Source organism: Syngnathus floridae, chromosome 3 (assembly GCF_059516105.1).
Source record: "Syngnathus floridae isolate MCC-2025c chromosome 3, RoL_Sflo_1.0, whole genome shotgun sequence".
Lineage (NCBI taxonomy): Eukaryota > Metazoa > Chordata > Actinopteri > Syngnathiformes > Syngnathidae > Syngnathus > Syngnathus floridae.
In genome coordinates this window covers 17,386,702-17,403,637 of record NC_142415.1, presented here as the reverse complement: position 1 = coordinate 17,403,637, position 16,936 = coordinate 17,386,702, and the positions used below count along the sequence as shown (strand labels likewise).

The 16,936-nt window shown below is 42.7% G+C and overlaps 2 protein-coding genes across 16 annotated transcripts in view; one reads left to right on the top strand and one right to left on the bottom strand.

Moving 5' to 3' along the window:
* The window catches only part of slc12a4 (solute carrier family 12 member 4), a 201,404-nt gene that overhangs the window by 96,097 nt on the left and 88,371 nt on the right, over nt 1–16,936 (top strand). The window lies entirely within an intron of this gene.
* Nucleotides 1–16,936, bottom strand: part of celf6 (CUGBP Elav-like family member 6) — a 105,280-nt gene that overhangs the window by 39,120 nt on the left and 49,224 nt on the right. For all 7 annotated transcript variants that reach the window (XM_088370600.1, XM_088370603.1, XM_088370602.1 and 4 more), the window contains exon 3: nt 1,861–1,909. In XM_088370600.1, the coding sequence (XP_088226726.1) occupies nt 1,861–1,909 (49 nt within the window). The remainder of the gene's footprint in view (nt 1–1,860; nt 1,910–16,936) is intronic.

Genomic DNA, 16,936 nt, shown 5'->3' with positions numbered 1-16,936 from the left:
TCAGGGGGAGAAGATTCCCGGGCGAGGCAAGAAGGGCGATAGGGAACGGGGGCGGCTCTCGCATGATTTACTACTGAGATTCACTCAGCTGCCTCTATCACTCTCCGTTAACTTTTTCATCCTGTTGTCGTGGCCCCTTTTGCTCATCCCGCCTTCTATCTCTCAAATTCCTCCACGGACCCGGCAGGCCTCACTATCGCTTGCTTCATCTTTCTCCTCGCATTGGCGTACCAATAAGATGGCGTAAGAAGAAAACCAATAGCGAGAGAAAGGGGCAGAGTATAGATAGAGGAGTTGACATTTTCTGATTCTTGCCCCATTTTGGAATAAATCTTTTGAATAGAGATGTATAGCTTGTTCGCCCATGGGCTGTCAGTAGTCCGAGTAAGTACGGGTTCCATTCTTCTCTTGTTCAGATCAGACAGGTTCGAGCAAAATGAGAGAACATTGATAAAGGAGGGGGATGACCCCCCACCTCGCTTGAATGTTAGGTAAACCCAGTTTTAGAACTCATTTGAAGACCCATTTTTATTGTTTGCCGTGTGACGTATTCCAAAAAACTCTGACGTAATACCGAAGATGCAAATGTTCCAAATGACAATCTAGTGTCTCTCACTGTTAATTATACCTGACTGGTCCTTCCACAAATGAATCCTTGCTCCTCTTTCTCTTTGTCAGCCCGGGCTGTCTATTTCCCTTTAACCGCACAGCTTCATAGTAAATCTCATTTCATTGTCAGCCGTGACTGTGGTTTACTTCCCTTGCTGGCCAGCCGACTTCCTGTTGCCATTAAAGCTCAATATCTCTGTTGGGGCCTGTCGGCTTGGTCTTATTTCAATCCGTTCTGTTAGCGAGCCTGTCCTCCCATATAGAAACTTCATCTAACAGACGAGCGACAGATGTGCCGGCCAAAGAGCCGTCTGTATTCCGTATCATTCACGCCTGTATGTCTCCGTTCGGTGAAAGAGGAGTAGTAATTGATATTGGGATCCATCCATCCTCCCCTCTTAAGGCTAGAGATCTAATTTATCTTGGTGAGAATGCCAAATGGCTCTCACACAAGCCTTGTCGGTCAGACTTTGCCCGTTTTTTTTAGATGTCCGTTAATTAAAGTGCCGCCATGACAAAAATAAGACTCGCTTTGGGGGTCTACCCCGCCGATGGGAATGGGCCATTTGATTCACACTCGGGGCGGATAAATCACCGACGTGGCTCGGTCTGAAATTTAAGCAGACGCTGACTGGTTCAATTAGAGCCAATGCCACCCAGTGTGCGCATGTTTAACTGGCTTCATCTGCATTAACCTCCTGTGATGGTCGTCACGGAAATGATGCAGTCAGTCATCGGGCCTTATTGTGAGGGTCGGTGCCAGATATCGAGAGGAAAATAGATTTGTGATGACGAATTTATGGTTAGCAACACCTGAACATTCCCTCCAAATTTTCTATTTTATTATTCTTTTGTTTTTTCAATTCAATCACAAAACTCAAGATAGTGTCTTGAAATTGTCTAGCTCAGTGTTTCTTTCTCCCTTCAATTTTGTTTGTCTTCTCGTTTTTTTTGTCTCGCCTTTTCCCCCGAAGCCTCAAGCAGACGGTTCAGTGTGTCTACTTATTGCTCTCCATCCTCTTTCGTCTTTCCGCCGTGTTCCTCTCGCTTGTCTTTGACCCGCTCGCGGTGACTGTGAACCGCGACAGCCCCCTTTTTGCTGGCACAGATGGGAAGTCAATAGAAGCAAGTGACCTATATTACGGACCGTGCTGCTAACTCCCAGTGCGTCTCAAGTGAGAGGAGAATATTAAGGATTGTGCTTTTACCACTGTGTGTGTCAGTGTTTTTTTTTTTCTTGAGGTTATTTACCTCCCCGTCCTTCGCTGTCTGCTGGCTTCACCTGGATGGGCCGATTCATCTGGAGAGAGAGAAAAAAAAGAAGGAATTGTTAGCGTGTAACAATGAGGCCAACTTATTTCATCAAGAGCCTGAAGATGCGAAAGGTAGTCCCTGGTGTGTAATGAGTACTTTGTTAGCTAAACACAAAAATCCCAGCCAGTGGGTTTAATTAATGCAGGGCGCCGCCTCGAGAGATGCCCAAATTCCCCTCACAGTTCAGCAGAGTTCGCACTTTTCAATGACGGCACCACACCGGGTGTCAGATGGCACTCGGAGATTAATGCTATTACATCAGCCACTCCCGCACCTCCAGGCAGAGGTCCTTTCTGGCCTGGTGCTCACTCTTCCTGTTCCTCTCATGGCTCTAGACTCAGAAACACAATAGCACTTAAGGTCTACTTGTTCTTCCTGAGCTGGAGTTTTTCTTGCAGCTTCTTGCTTATCCAGGTCACATGCGTCATATTTCTTACTTTTTCTTTTGTCACTTGTGGGTCCGTCTCACCGACGACATATGAACGGCACAAGGCGCTGCCCGCTCAGATCACTCTCACACGGTGGGTGTCGAGCCTCGAGGCAGCGCAGCACTTGACAGTGGTTGACATGAGCCGGGACCGTAGAGCTAAATATAGACTTGAGTCTGGTTGGCATATATCGACTCAGATCCAAAGTACATGGCGACACCCAGGGAACGCAATTTACTCGCCCGGCGATATTAATGAAGCCTATAAATGTTTCCTAAGACTCATTTCAATAAAAGTTTATATGAAACCTCATCAGATCGCCTCTACTTGCTACTGAGACATTTTCATTCACAAAAACAGCTATGGCTGGTTGCTAAAAGTCCACAGTCTAAACTTTCTCAGATAAAGGTCTTTGTTTTATGCAACCGTCAAGCATCCCGACTAATGTAGGTCAACTGTAGCACTCAAAGTGTTAAATGTACGGTACTTGCTTTAAATATAAAAGTGTTTGTACAGTTTGTCTGGCATGAGAAGTTAAGGACAGCCTGAAGCTTGGAAGATCTCTTCGTTTTGTGTTCAGTCAGCTTCTGGGACTTTTAAGAGCCAACGATTGGCCAAGAAGCTTCGTTAGTGGCCTTGAGCCCCACCGCTCTACAACAAGAGTCATTAGTCGTACCAAAAGTACACGTGGGGTTGCTAGGCAACAGAGTGGAGGTGCCCGGCAGGCAGACAAAGCGAGCGAGCCTGTCGGTCCTCGGGCAGTTTGCCAACCAATTGGCACTTGGTTCTTTTTTTCCTTTTTTTTTTTCCTTGGCTAGGTCCAAGGAGGTCATAGCGAGTGCGCAAGAAAGAGTCTGTAAACTCCCACACCTTCCAGCATGTCCTACTTTCTTGTCCCTTTTCACTGACTCTGACCGGGACTTTTCAGAGCAAGTCTGCTGCTGCAATTTCTGGGCCAACTATTGAGTCACTGCTAGCATGCACATGCTTGTAGCAGTAGCTCCGTCTCCGAGTACTGTCCCCTTGCGAATGTTACAAACCCTCCCTGACTGTATCACAAAAAGTCTTTGGGCTCAATAACAGCAGGTGTCTTAGGTGACATTTTAATCCCTTATTACAGAGTGCAGGATTAGCCAACAGATCAAGGCTGAGTTAATTATATGAATTCATCAGAGAATGGGCGAAGAGGCAGCCTGTCTTCCCCTTGGGCCAAGCATCCACCAACCACTCACCCTTGCTCACACAAAATCCAGACGAGTCACATTTGGTCTATCCGGGGTAGCTGGCTAATAAGGATTTTAGTGTCACAGTGACGCAGTGCTGCCTAAAGATGGATTTACACTACATAGTCCAAGTGACGCCGATTTTTACTCTTGTCGCCATCCTGCATTGGTACCTTTGGTGACCATTGTGAATGGAGATGAAAATAAAGTGGCCTAATCCGACCAAGCAAAATTTTCTACCCCTGCACCATTGCCTTTTACACACCGTTGTCTCTTTAAAGCATAGGTGTCCAAGTCAAGGCCAGGGGGCCAGATACGGACCGCCACATCATTTTATGTGGCCCCCAAAGACAAATCATCAACTTCATCTGTCAATACTAAAGTTACAAATTGTCTTCACTTTTAAAAAAATACAGATATTGCTAGCAATATTTGTTAGCATTGATCTTTTAAAAATATTTGAACAGTTTTTACTAGTGTACGGTTTCAAACTTAGTTATTCATCAGTTTGTTGACGCTCGTAATGGCCCGCCGAAGAAAACTAATACCACGATGCAGCCCGTGACAAAAATGAGTTTGACACCACTGCTCTAAAGTAATGCGTGTGTGGCTTTTATCCATGTTCCATGTCACTCCCTTTCACACATCCCACACAGGAGACAGACCGGATATCAGATATAGACATGAAATCAGACTTACCAGTGAAAACCAGTCTCAGTGAAATGATTTCTAGCATTTTCCCGCCGGGCCTATACAAAATAAGCTGCATCAACATTCGGAAGAAAGACATCCAGCTTATTCATCTGGCAGACGTCTTGCTGCGGGGGATAGAACCTCCCCCCACCTAACCGCCGCCCCCCCCTGTCCATGTCTTGCTTTATATTTGTCTCTCAGTGCCCTTTTGGCCTCCAAAACCAATATGCTTCCCTCCACAGCCCCTTAATGGCTTGATCAATGCTGACAAATAGGCAGCTCATGCTGTCCTGCCTGGGAACGCGCAGTTCTGCGCCTACGCAGGCGCACTTAGAGAGGCCATCTCTCGTTCTCCTCATCCCTGCCATTTTTCCACTTTTGTTTTTTTAACATTCAACCCTCCCTTCCTCCCTCGACATTTCCCCTCCTTCATGCTCTATTTGCTTTATGTCTATACATTCACTTTTTGTCTTTTTACCCGCTCCACTCTGCGGCATTGAATCTATATTTTTCATTATTTTATGATGAATAAAAGTGTGTTTAAGACATGGAGGGTTGGAAAAACTATAGTGCAGAAGAGTGGAGCTCGCTTGCATTGTTCCACAGAAGGACTTTACTGCCCTTGTGCGTGAGTGTGTGTGTATGTGTGCGTGTGTGTGCGTGCGTGCGTGCGTGTGTGTGTGTGCATGTGTGTGTGTGTATGTGTATGTGTGTTTACATGCAGATACTTCAGTCTTAACGTGTCTGATTGATAACAAGTGCAGCAGAGAGAAAGTGAGACAAGGTCAGTGCTGGCCTTTGACCATGCTTGACCATGCTTTGTCTAAAGGGAGACAAAAAGTCAACAAGGACAGATTATTTATATATATTTTCCATGTTGCACGACAGTCTGAAAACATGAAAAAATGTTAACCAAGCACTGTGGGCAGGACAGTCTCAAAATTCGTACAGCTGAAGAATCACCAATAGCCAATAGTAAAATACAGTAGCGCAGTAGGCCCAAGTGTTAATTAAAACAAGGCAGAGACTTTACTCCTGAAATCTGAATTTGATTTATTTATGGATTTAATATTATTTATTCTACGCCACTCTAACCGTTGATATTTTCAATATAAAAACTGTGCTTTAATATAGCACAATTAAAACAAAAACCTCCCCTTAATGATTCAACAAAGATGTATATGCATATAAGTTAAATATAAACTTATCAAAATAAATGTTTTCAAAACGAAATGTTCCAAAAGAGTGGATGCAAATGTATTGTACCAAGAAAGTGAATCACAATTGAACTGCCCCAGAAAACCTGGAGCTGGAGACACTCTCTGATTGGTTGCTGGGAAATAGCTCGTCTTTTATTAATACGCAAATGTATTCTTAGGTTATCGGCACACCGGTGATTCTTCTTCATGCATACCCTAAACTGTCTTTTTTGTGAACTGTTGTATTTATCTAAAGGAACCATGATAAATCTTCTCAGCCAGTCACATTAGTCACTTTAGTCTTAAACAGCTGCGCCAATCATGGCGTTGCATGACAAATATAAAAGTTCTCCATAAGGAAAAATGTCACCTGGCATACAAAGTGAAGAAAAAGTACATGTTGATGCAGTGCCGATATCAGATAATGAGCCTCTCTGAGATGCATTCATCAATTCAGATTGTTAAAGTCATCAATAATACAAAGCCCGACTGATCAATTGATTAACCATATGCAAATGCACGAGACTGAAAAGTATAATTAATCATTCCTCAACAGCAGCTTCCAAAGTGTGTCACTTCCCGGCAGCAGCTTGAAAATATAAACTGGGAAAAAATAATTACAAAGAAATACTTTAAGACTTTCCATTGAGCACCAAGCAATCAAGGATATGCCCATTTTCAGATGCTAATGTTGCTAATCTGTGTAGCCAACAAAATTTATTGTAGCTGTGAGGAGTATTGCTTGAAAATGGTGGCACTTCATCTATCCCGCCAAGTCCCCAAGTCACAGTCGAAACAATACAAAATGATGATCTTACACAGAAAACGGCTTGAAAAAGATTTACTTGGTTTTCCTGTCCTATTGAACTTGCTCAACAGCGGCTAGCAAAACAAATACCGCCGCAGCGCACTACCGCTGAGCTCTGAAATTTCCAATAAAACTCTATTTTGTGTCAATCTCCATGGAAAATTGAAAACCACGGTGGTCGTTTCAGTGCAATCCAACCGCCAGACAGGCAAACAAACTGTAGTGGAAACAAAACCTACTCGATGGAAAAAACAGACTTTTCTCATTTGATCACATAGCAATTTAATTTCTTTGTCTTTTTTAGGACCATCACAGATTTCCACCTTAATAAGCCAACATCTGTTTGATCCGTCTTATTATGATTCCTGCCGCTCGGCTGTGGTTTCATTTTAGCTGCTGGTTCCATTTATAGCCTTCGACACTCATTAAAGGTGTTTAATGCTGACTGACTTTTCTTAGAAAGCTAACAAAGAGCTGATGGCACTTGATAAGATGGAGAATCCTTCTTTGTGAAGGCAAAATACTGCATGAGACTATCGCTCAATCTTTTTCTGTTTATTGATAGTTGATAATTATGGTGATTGTTCATAGAAATATGAATATATTCTGTCCAAATGAAGTATTAAAGGGAATAAATCTTTTGTTAGTCTAACGACACAGTTGTATAATTTATATTTGAACATTTTGGGGGAAAAAGAAAACATATTTTTGCAAGCACAATATTATTCTTTACTTGATTTCATAACATTATGATTATGGCACATCAAAATAGTAACAACGAGATATTCATGAAATTAATATTCTCAATTTAAATCATTTTTGCATTTAGAAAATGATTGATGTCTTGCAAATGTTTGGAGACATGCCCTGATCTTTTGCGCCATTTTTAATAACCTTGGTGACTTTTACAATAATCTACAGCAGCATTTTCCAAGCTTATGATAGTAGACATATGTTTTCTTGATAAATGGCTTTTGATTCAATAACACGTTTAGCGTTATTTTTCTATTGTATATGCTGTCCATGTTTTGGCAGTGCATGATAAAGTTTTGTAATATAGGTCTTAAAACGTAAACGTTTTGCAAGTAATAAGACGATGAATCATTTTGGTCCAAATGTAAACAAAAGGGGCTACTTAATCTTTTACAGATTTCCTTTGTCATTGTCAGCTAAAAGATATCCATTACAAAATTTCACTCAAAATGTGGCCAGGGTATGAGCAAGCCGCAGGGCTTAACTTTATTTGCTTTTCGTAAAGGTTTTGGCGAAATATTAAAAAGTACAGCTTGTATGCAGATCCAGGTCAAGTCCCTTCTCTTCTTGATGACAATGAAGGATTTTTTTTAAATTAACATAAAAAATCTTGAGTAAATGTGTGCTACTCCAAAAAAAAAAAAGCTTTCAGGATCCATTCAGATATGTCGTTCGTAAAAACCCACCCGGTTTAAAATACAAGTATCTCCCTCAGGGCCTATTTCCCTGACAGGTAAGCTCCTAGATTGAGCAGAAGCCTTGCTGTACCGTCCCAAATTACACCTTCCATCACCCATCACTCACACATCAGGACACCCTGCCCCTTATTCCGACGTGAAAGAAGAAACAGGGCCAGCGCAGCGGGAACGGCGCTCTCTCTCAAATTGGAGCGTGTGTTCACCGTCGCCTCCCCACCAGGCCAGGAAGTCAGGAGAGTTTCAGTCGGCGGAGTTTGTTGGAGCAGACGGGGTTAGAATCCGAGTGATGGGAAACCCACGAGCGGAGCTCAGTGTGGAGTCGCACTGAGAGGGAATAGGCTCTGACAGCTTGCTACATGCGTGGACAGCGGGAAGATTTGGCCTATTCTTAGCTCTGAACCCCTTCTGCTATTTAATACTGTTTGGGACGGGTTCTATCGTGTGAAGTTATCTGCACTCAAAACTCACAGAAAGGAAATGTGACAGTTCATCTATCCAATTTTGTACTTAGCCTTGTTAGCCAGGTTGTAGTCAACCCTGGATTGGTCTGGCACAGAGAGTGGGAATCCATTTGACACCGAGTACATGGAAGTCAACAACTACGCTAACCAAGAACTGCGAGACCCACAAGAATCACAATCCAAGAAGTAACTGGGTTAGTTAGACACTGAGAAACTTTTGGGGGATTCGAGAATGTCATGGCAAGAACCTCAATGCCTATTTCATACCAGCCAGCGTGGTATCTATATGACACTTTTGCTTTAAGGTCACGCATGTCGAAAAATGTCACATTAGACTCACACTATTCCCTCACTGCATCTCCTTATGCGTTTTGTTTTCCTTTCGGTTATGTCTCCGTAATCCCTCCTCTCATTCCCCGTAATTGCCCACCAGGCAGGAGCGTTGACATTTATTTATCTCTCTCTATCTGTGCTGGCCCCTTCGAGAGGCTCCGCCTGCTTTTGGCAGTGTCATGCCATCCAATTCCGGGACTGTGGACCCGTGCTCATAATGCTCCTATCTTCGCTTAATTTTGGTTGGACTTGAAGCGGGAGGAGGTTGGGGTTGGGGGGTGGGGGGTGGGTTTCTGAGACAGAAAACGAATGAGAAATTGAGCCATCATGTTATCCTCTGCTCCATAAAGCCTCTTTTCTTTCTTGGACTGGAGATAGATTGCCATGGAGGTCCATGCACCCAATGGCCAGGCTGCTATATTACCTTTACTGCCCCATTTTTACCTCCCCCTCCCCCCTTCCCTCTCTAGCGGAGGGGTGACGATTGGACACAGAGCGATAAGACTAACAAATTAGTCAAAGTGACAGAGAGTTTTATGAGGTCTGCTCCTTTGAGGCGACCGTTCTCCCTTCGCCGTCTCTGGCTCATTCTCGAGGGATGTTCGCCTCGCCAGGGCGTGTGGAGAAGATATTCGGAAAAGGAAGTAAAAGTGGCGGCGGGGTAAAGGGGGATAGAGAGAGAGAGAGAACCAAACGCAAGGAAGTAAGATTAAAGATGCGAGATTAGAGGAAGAAATCACGGATACGAGAAGCTTGGGGATCAGGCAAGAATGGAAAAGTTTAACTTTGGAAGCAAGTTCTCGCTTCTGTTTAGCATTAGCATACTGAAGTGAGATGAGTAAATTAGTTTGCATAATAGGTGTGGGACCAAGTGCATACTTTTTTCCCTTCTTGTAATACGTTTCCACAGCTGTGTAAGGTAGCCAATTTATTGCGGTATGATATGCACTCTCTCTTGCCAAATTCCAAATTGTCGGATGTGATAATTTCTTGAGCAAGGAAAGACCACAAGGGGTATCAGCTTGGACTTTGTCTTGACTGCAGTTTGATCAGAACTGGACCATGCAGATGGTATTGTATCTGTGACAACATTGGCTTTGCAGGAATGGAAATAGGTATTTTTTTTTTAACTCTTATTACTCATTACTTCAGAAAAGAGACTTTGTTTACTTGTCTCAAACTGCTGGCATTTATCTGAATGTGCAAAGGCACAATATTTTTTGCCATTTTGATGAGTTTGTTTCTTAAGAGACAAGCCGGACTACTGCTACATATGGGAAGTGTTTATCGAATCATCTTTGGAATCTTATTTTTGGAAGTTATTATTATCTTTCCAACATTGCTTTGTAAATCAGTTCTCAAGGGCAACAAATCAGAAATTGTTTGAGGAAAATCCCGTTTCTCTACTTTATAACATTCTGAGATTTCTTTTACAAACACAAAATTGCAAGTTAGGATGAAGATAACGCATTAAAATAGTTTTATCACAGTAAGAGCAATAGCAGAGTGCAGGATCCAGCATACATATATGTACTGTACAACTATTCAGCACGCATACTAATCAAGAAGATGAAATCAATAAACATGCACTCCAGTGAATACTTCCATATCACAGAAGGTTAGCTTAACAGACACAAGCCCCTGCACATAAACGCAAAGCCATAACAATAACCCGGTACCTCCCCGGGTGCATCAATCACTCCGCAAGGCCACAGTGCAAATATTTTCAAGCCAGGCTTTGTGAAACGACCCGAGTAGTTTAAAGAGAATGTCGAGAGTAATAAACGTAAAGCAATGATGGATCACGGATCCGTCACGTGAACATGTATAAGTCCTGAAAACGGAGTGATTTTATCACCCATGCATGCGGCCATGTTGATGGAACAAACTCTAAATACACCCTCTTTGGCAATGGAATTAGCAAAACAAATGTACACCAATTGTAATTAATATACCAAATATGTGATATTACATCAAAACTCCCACTATAACATTTAACATCTCTCTCAAACTGAATACTTAACTCTTGTGACCCCGACCCCCTCCGCCTCCACCTATTCAAAGTGGAGTTTATGACAGAGCTGTCATATAATACCGCATCTGTTTCATCTTCGCCCGCGTGCATTCACTTAGAATGCTAAGTAGTTTGGGTGCTGACACCGACGCAAAAATTGGATCTGTCAGATCGCGGCGCCCATGTAATATCTTAATAAAGGAAGGCACAAAATCAAAGAAAGTGTTGACTGAAGACAAACGTACATGTGCATGCAAATTAGCTGAGGATGGTCAAAGCCAGGTGGAATTTAAATTAGAGTCAGGCCAATCTTCAACATTTAAATATACACATCAGTCTAATTTTTTTGCTTCATCTGATTTCCAGTTATAGAATAAGAAAATATTTCATATTAACAAAAATATTGTTTAAGATTGAGCTACTTGATTGGACTACTTTTCGCACACACCTGCATCCGAGCATTTTTCTGTTATGAACCAATGAAAAGATCCTCAAAAAAAAAATAGTGGTCTCACAACATTACATGTCACTCACTAAAGTAAAATTGACTTAACACACACAGCCATGAATGATAATCTGGACCATGTCCATTTAGCCCCCCGAGGCCAGTTTCATTTGGCAGCGTGAAATTTGGCAGGCAGGTTTATCATGAGTTCACAGAGAAAAAGTCTCAAAAAACCAAAAATGCACAAGTTGGAGTCCATTTAAGGATAATTTTGACCATTCATTGTCCTTCAAAAAGCAAAATTGTGTGAAATTTGAAACGTGTACAAAATGGATAGATTGTAATAAATTGTGAAAATATTCCCGAGTCACCATTTTATAAAATGTTGTGAGTCAACTAAAATCTTTATCAAAGCAGATTTTCCATTCACTAATATCTCTCAAAACCAAAGAACTCACACACCGGCAAAGCCACGCAAGTGTGTCTGAAGACCAGACTCGGTACAGACGGCTATTTTGGAAAATGATCACATCAATCGAAATGATAGATAAAAGAGCCGGGAGCAATTGATAAAGTGCCACAATTATTTGGAAGATGAATGGCTGAATTTGTTTTTGAAATTGGACTGGATCTCGGGCGCAATGGAACAGAACTCATCATCATCAATGAGGCTGCCGTTAGATTGCTTTCTGTCACAGGCCAATACGGCCGATTGGATCCATCTGCCAAAGAGGATCAAATGGACCCGTTTGCGCAACATCAGTGGCTGATGTATAGTGACCGCGTGTAGAACATATCACGCCGCAAATGAGCCATACATCACCGTGCATGCCGTTGTGTGTATGTGTGTTTAACACTTGACACGGTGTCTAAGAATGTTATGTTCGGTAGAAATGATGAAGGGTAGACAAACACAACACGCAGGCGTAATGATGGAATGCTGTGTTGAAATTGATGGTAACAATGATATATCGCTTGGAATTAGTTTAGTACCGGTACTTACTTACTGTATGTACTCACACAAGGCCATTTGATTTTATACAATAGGCTGTTATTGCTTCGTGCCTGACTTTACATTCTTTATAGTGCCTGGGCATTCTTTCACTTTATGGATTATTTCGAGTCCTTGTGTTTATTTTTATTGTGAAAGGCAAGAGGAGGAATGGGATCGGTTCTCATGAAAAACCGGCAAGGGTAGAAATCACATCATAAAGAAATTGTGCCCCTCCTTAACTTTGTTGATTATTTCGAGCAGTTCTACTTTAGGTTCAGTATATTGTGCAAGGTGGCAGCTTTTATGAATAGTTGGCAAGATGCACAATCTCATTGATTATATGACAGGCAGAGTAACAGAGTGCTGTGGACTTCTTTTTTGACAGTGCAATATTTATATTTGATCTGATGATTTGTATTGATCATGCTTGCCGGTTATCATGAATAACTGGCGAGAAGGACAATTGCATTAATTACAGTATAGAAAATGTAAATTGAGGGCGTACTTGAGTGCCTGAGACTCTGAGTGATTATTAAGTATGGTATACATATAAATTATGCACGTGTGTGTGTGTGTGTGTGTGTGCATGTTGCCGCCATGGGAATTCTTGGCTGTGTGGATTATTTGATGACATTCTGTTGATTCAGAGTGAAAAACTAGACAAGAAATGTTTTCATTTCTAATATAACAGGCAGTGACTGTGTGATGGACCCAAGTTTAGTTTTTCTGTTGTGCAAGTTGCCAGTATTATTGTATATTTCATTTAGCTTATTAATCCACATTATCCATTCTACACTGCCTATAAATGAAGTGGCAAACACAGCATGAATATTAAAAAATGGCCGTAGATTGAACCAAAAGTGGATATTTGGCTGCATATCTATCAGTAAAGGACTATTGTGTGCCCATCTCTAAAATTAATGTATTCTATGTTCAGACACACACACGCACATTCTCTGCAGTGGTGCCGGGTGTCAAGGGGAAGCTCGGTGGGGTCCCACACTGTCAGAGATACAAGACCACACAGTGGCATTGGTCCACCTGCGGTGACAGCTAATTAGAACCCGGTCAGGATGGCAGGCCTGTCTTGGGCATTGGCGTAGCTCACGGTGGCAGGGCATCACGGGTTAGCTGGCATGGCCGAGCTGATGAGGTTTGCCCTGCCGTGTTGTCTATTGGCGCACTTAACCCCGGGACTACCCCGTACGCCATGTCTGCACGCTCTCGTCTTCGTTAGGCGACCCTTCAGTCATTAATTACGCTCGGGCAACTTCTATTAGCCCTTCATTTAGGCTAATCAACAAGCAGGGGCCCCTCCGCTGACATCATTAGCACTCGTAACAAGAGGCAGCAGCAGTTGTTTGTGAGCATTAACACTTTCTTGATCATGCCGAGTCTTCTCATATGCTGCTCTAAAAACAGGATATTCAAATTTTGGGTGAAATTTCAAAATGCACAAATGACCTTTACAAACCTTTGAATGTGGCACGACATAACAGAAACTTGTCGACCCCTTAAAGATATTTTAACCTACTATCTTTACAACTCTGATGCCTTAACTATAGCTCAGTCCACTCCCAGTAGACACAAACAACATAAATAGAAAGTGCACACGAAAAGGGCGTGATGTGTTTCAGGCGAGGTGATGTGGAAATCGGATGAGACAGCATGCGGCTCTGTTGCCTTGGCAGTGCTTCTTTGAGTTCTCGTGACTTGTATTCAACTGAAGGGTCACAGAGAGGTTGAGGACAGGAAACACAGCCAACAGTGGGCTCTTGAGACTATCTGCAATTTCCTTTGCGTCGTCAAGGCTTGCAGATGCGAGCACCCCGTGTGGTACACAACCCAGATTAGTTTCTGACAATGTATACACAGCACTATACATGCTCCATATGCACTTTTATGCTAATATGTGCTAGCTACATGCCCTCTGTTAAACCCAGTGAGCAGAATACCATAATTCCCCACTATCCACTAGGGACTGAACTGTACTGCAAAAAGTAAAAAAAAATCCAGAACAGTTGATGCCACCCCCTAAAATGTTTACAAATGCTGTTGTTAATTGAGGCTTTTTTTATTTGACGAATACAAATGCAATCGAATGCAGTTTTATGGACCAAAGAAGACTTTCAATAATTTAATCATTGTGAACTTTGTTGAAAATATGTGCAACGGGTGAGAAAAAGGTCAACAAAGCAGCAGAGGAAACTTTCATTAGGCTCACGCGCGCTGCTCCGACTCGACTTGGAATGCACAATCTCGGCCAATTACTACATCCGAAAACTTGTGCTCAGGGCAGCTATAAGCCCTCTCTGTTCTTTACTTATTAATCCCCATGCAGGCCAACACTGTATAGTGTCATGTTTGAGTGTTCGTGGTGAAAAATTCATGTCATTTTATCCGCTGTATTCCCCGATCTGACTGGCTCACCTTGGCTGTGTAACTGTTGCTGAGCGTTATGCTGAATTTTCTTGTTGGGAGAAAATGTAATTTAGACAGCCATGCATGCACTGCTGCTCCCGGTGCAAAACAAGACTTGAGAGTTCGCGGGATAATGAAGCTTGGTCCGTGCCTGTTTTTGGTGCCTATGCAGCTCGGCGGTGGAAAGTTAAAGTCTTATGTGAACGCTTTAGAAAGATTTTTTAACTTTATTGGCAAAGTAAGTCATAGGCTATCTAATGAGATCCCATACAAGAGTTGTGACAAGCAACTTTAATAATGGTCAGTTTTCTCTGACATTGTCAGAAATGACAATGTTAACACCGTATTTTGCTATTTAGCGATGAAAGCAAATAGTTTGTACTTCTAATTTAAAGTAACCAAAATGATAGAATTGTAAAACAAAGTTCACAGATGTTGTCCTCAAAACTCCCCTAAGGGGCCAGGATAGATAATTGGATTTTGGATGTTTTCCTGCAATTTTTTTCCCCTTTGTCTCAGATTCTTTTTATTTAGTTTCCTGAAGAACTTTTTGGTTTTGTAATTTTTTTATCCTTGGCCACCCCCACCAGAAAAAAAAAATCCTAGCTCTGCCAGTGCTCATTAGATTGTGTTAGCCCTCTGTTTGCTTTCTTTATGTTTGTTGGCTCATTTGTAAGTTTACAAACAAACAAGCATGCAAATTCAAAATCCTGTACTGTAATTCATGTCGAGAGCTGTTTGGTAGAAAAAGGGTTAACTTACTATTTTCTAGCTCTTGTCGATGCTTGTAATGGGATAAGGAGAGCAAAAGTGAGCAATTGAGGAGAAGGGAACGGGGGGGGGGGCGGAGAAAATGCCATTTGCGTGTCGGGAGGGAGGAATGGGGGTCCAAGTGGGCCTGCTAACCGAGTGGCTGCTCATGCAAATGAATGCTAATTTATGCATACATGGCAGTGGCGGCGCCCGAGGCGCCTTTGATTGGCAGTTGCAGGTCTGCCTGTGTGTGTGTGTGTGTGTGTGTGTGTGTGTGTGTGTGTGTGTGTGTGTGTGTGTGTGTGTGTGTGTGTGTGTGTGTGTGTGTGTGAGTGTGTGTGTGCGCTGAGGAGGGCGGCTTGTCTGTGGTGGGGGGCATGGTTGCCCCCCCGCCACACACACACACTTCCCAACATCATCCATGTTGCACAAGCTGTGCATTCAGCAGCAGTAGCACAGCCTGGCCTGTCCAGCAGGCTGCTTCCAAAAACCAAACAGCGGCACTCCTCATTTCCCAAAAAGCAAAACACACAAAAAAAAAATCCACACATGTGCACAAAAGCTCTGCCGCCTCCAATTCCTCCATGGCTGAAAGCAGCCAGGGGCATCATCATAAAATCAATCCCGCTCTTGCCTTGGTTCTGTGCCTGTACAGTATGTGTGTGCGAGGGTGTGTTAGCATCGTCCTGGGATTGTTTATGTTGATTCTTGGCGGGTGTTTGTGAGCGTCAAAACAAAATGAGCAACCGTGCAGCGCTCTTTCTTTCTCCAAGATTACTAATGGGCCGACAGAGAGGGCCCAGGTCAAAACCGCCAATTACTTGAACAGGCTAAAAGTGGAGGACTTGTGTCTTCTTTCTGTTACCTTCTAACATGGTTTTTTTTTTCTGAAGAATAGTTTCAGTTTTAGAAAGTCCTCTGAGGACCATCCTAAGTTCCTGAAAGGTTGAAAAACATTCAACTGTCTTAGAAGAGTGAGGACAATGTGGACTAACAGGGGGAGGGGGGGTTGCTGTCATGTTTTTTTTAAATAAAGCAGAGAGGTGTAAATAAGCATACAATTTCAATCTTCTGTACAAGCAGAATCCATTTGTGCTCCCCAGGTGTGACAAACAAAAGGTTGAGCTCCAAACCCGTCTAAATGGTTTTGCTTTATTTCCCTTTGAGATTTCAGGGGAGGGAGGGGGAGGCGGTTGTTGCGTGTAGAATTGCGATGTGGCGTCGATGCCAACTGAATAATTTTACTGCGGAGTGTATAATTGCAGATGCTTTCTGATACGGCATGTGTGGAGAAAAAAAAAAAGCTCTGGTGTCGGTGTGTGTGCGTGTGTGGGGGGGGGTCATGCGAGTACACGGACAAGACAAGCATGGTTGCACATTGGAGTGCAATGTTTATAGCACACACGCATGAGCGGCGTTGCGCGCTCATGTCGAGGAATAAAATAAACAGTGTCGCCACCACACAATGTATCCAAGAGGCAGCATCAAATGAACAGTATTCGTAGCCGGCGTATTTTACTATTTCCATTTTCTTTTCCCTCCATCGGCCCGGAGGCTCACGTGAATGAGTAATAGACAAAGTAATGGCTTCATCCTCGCCCAGATAAATTTGTTTTTCTTTGCCAATGGTTTGCAAATATATAATAAACGTAGAAGAAAGATGTAGAGCGGCTACCCTATTACGCCGGCATTCATGAATTTATGTTTACATTATCCACACGGCCCGTTGTTCTGTTCTGCACGAATACAAACAGCCTCTCCTCTGGCTGAAGGTGCACCAGACAAAAGTG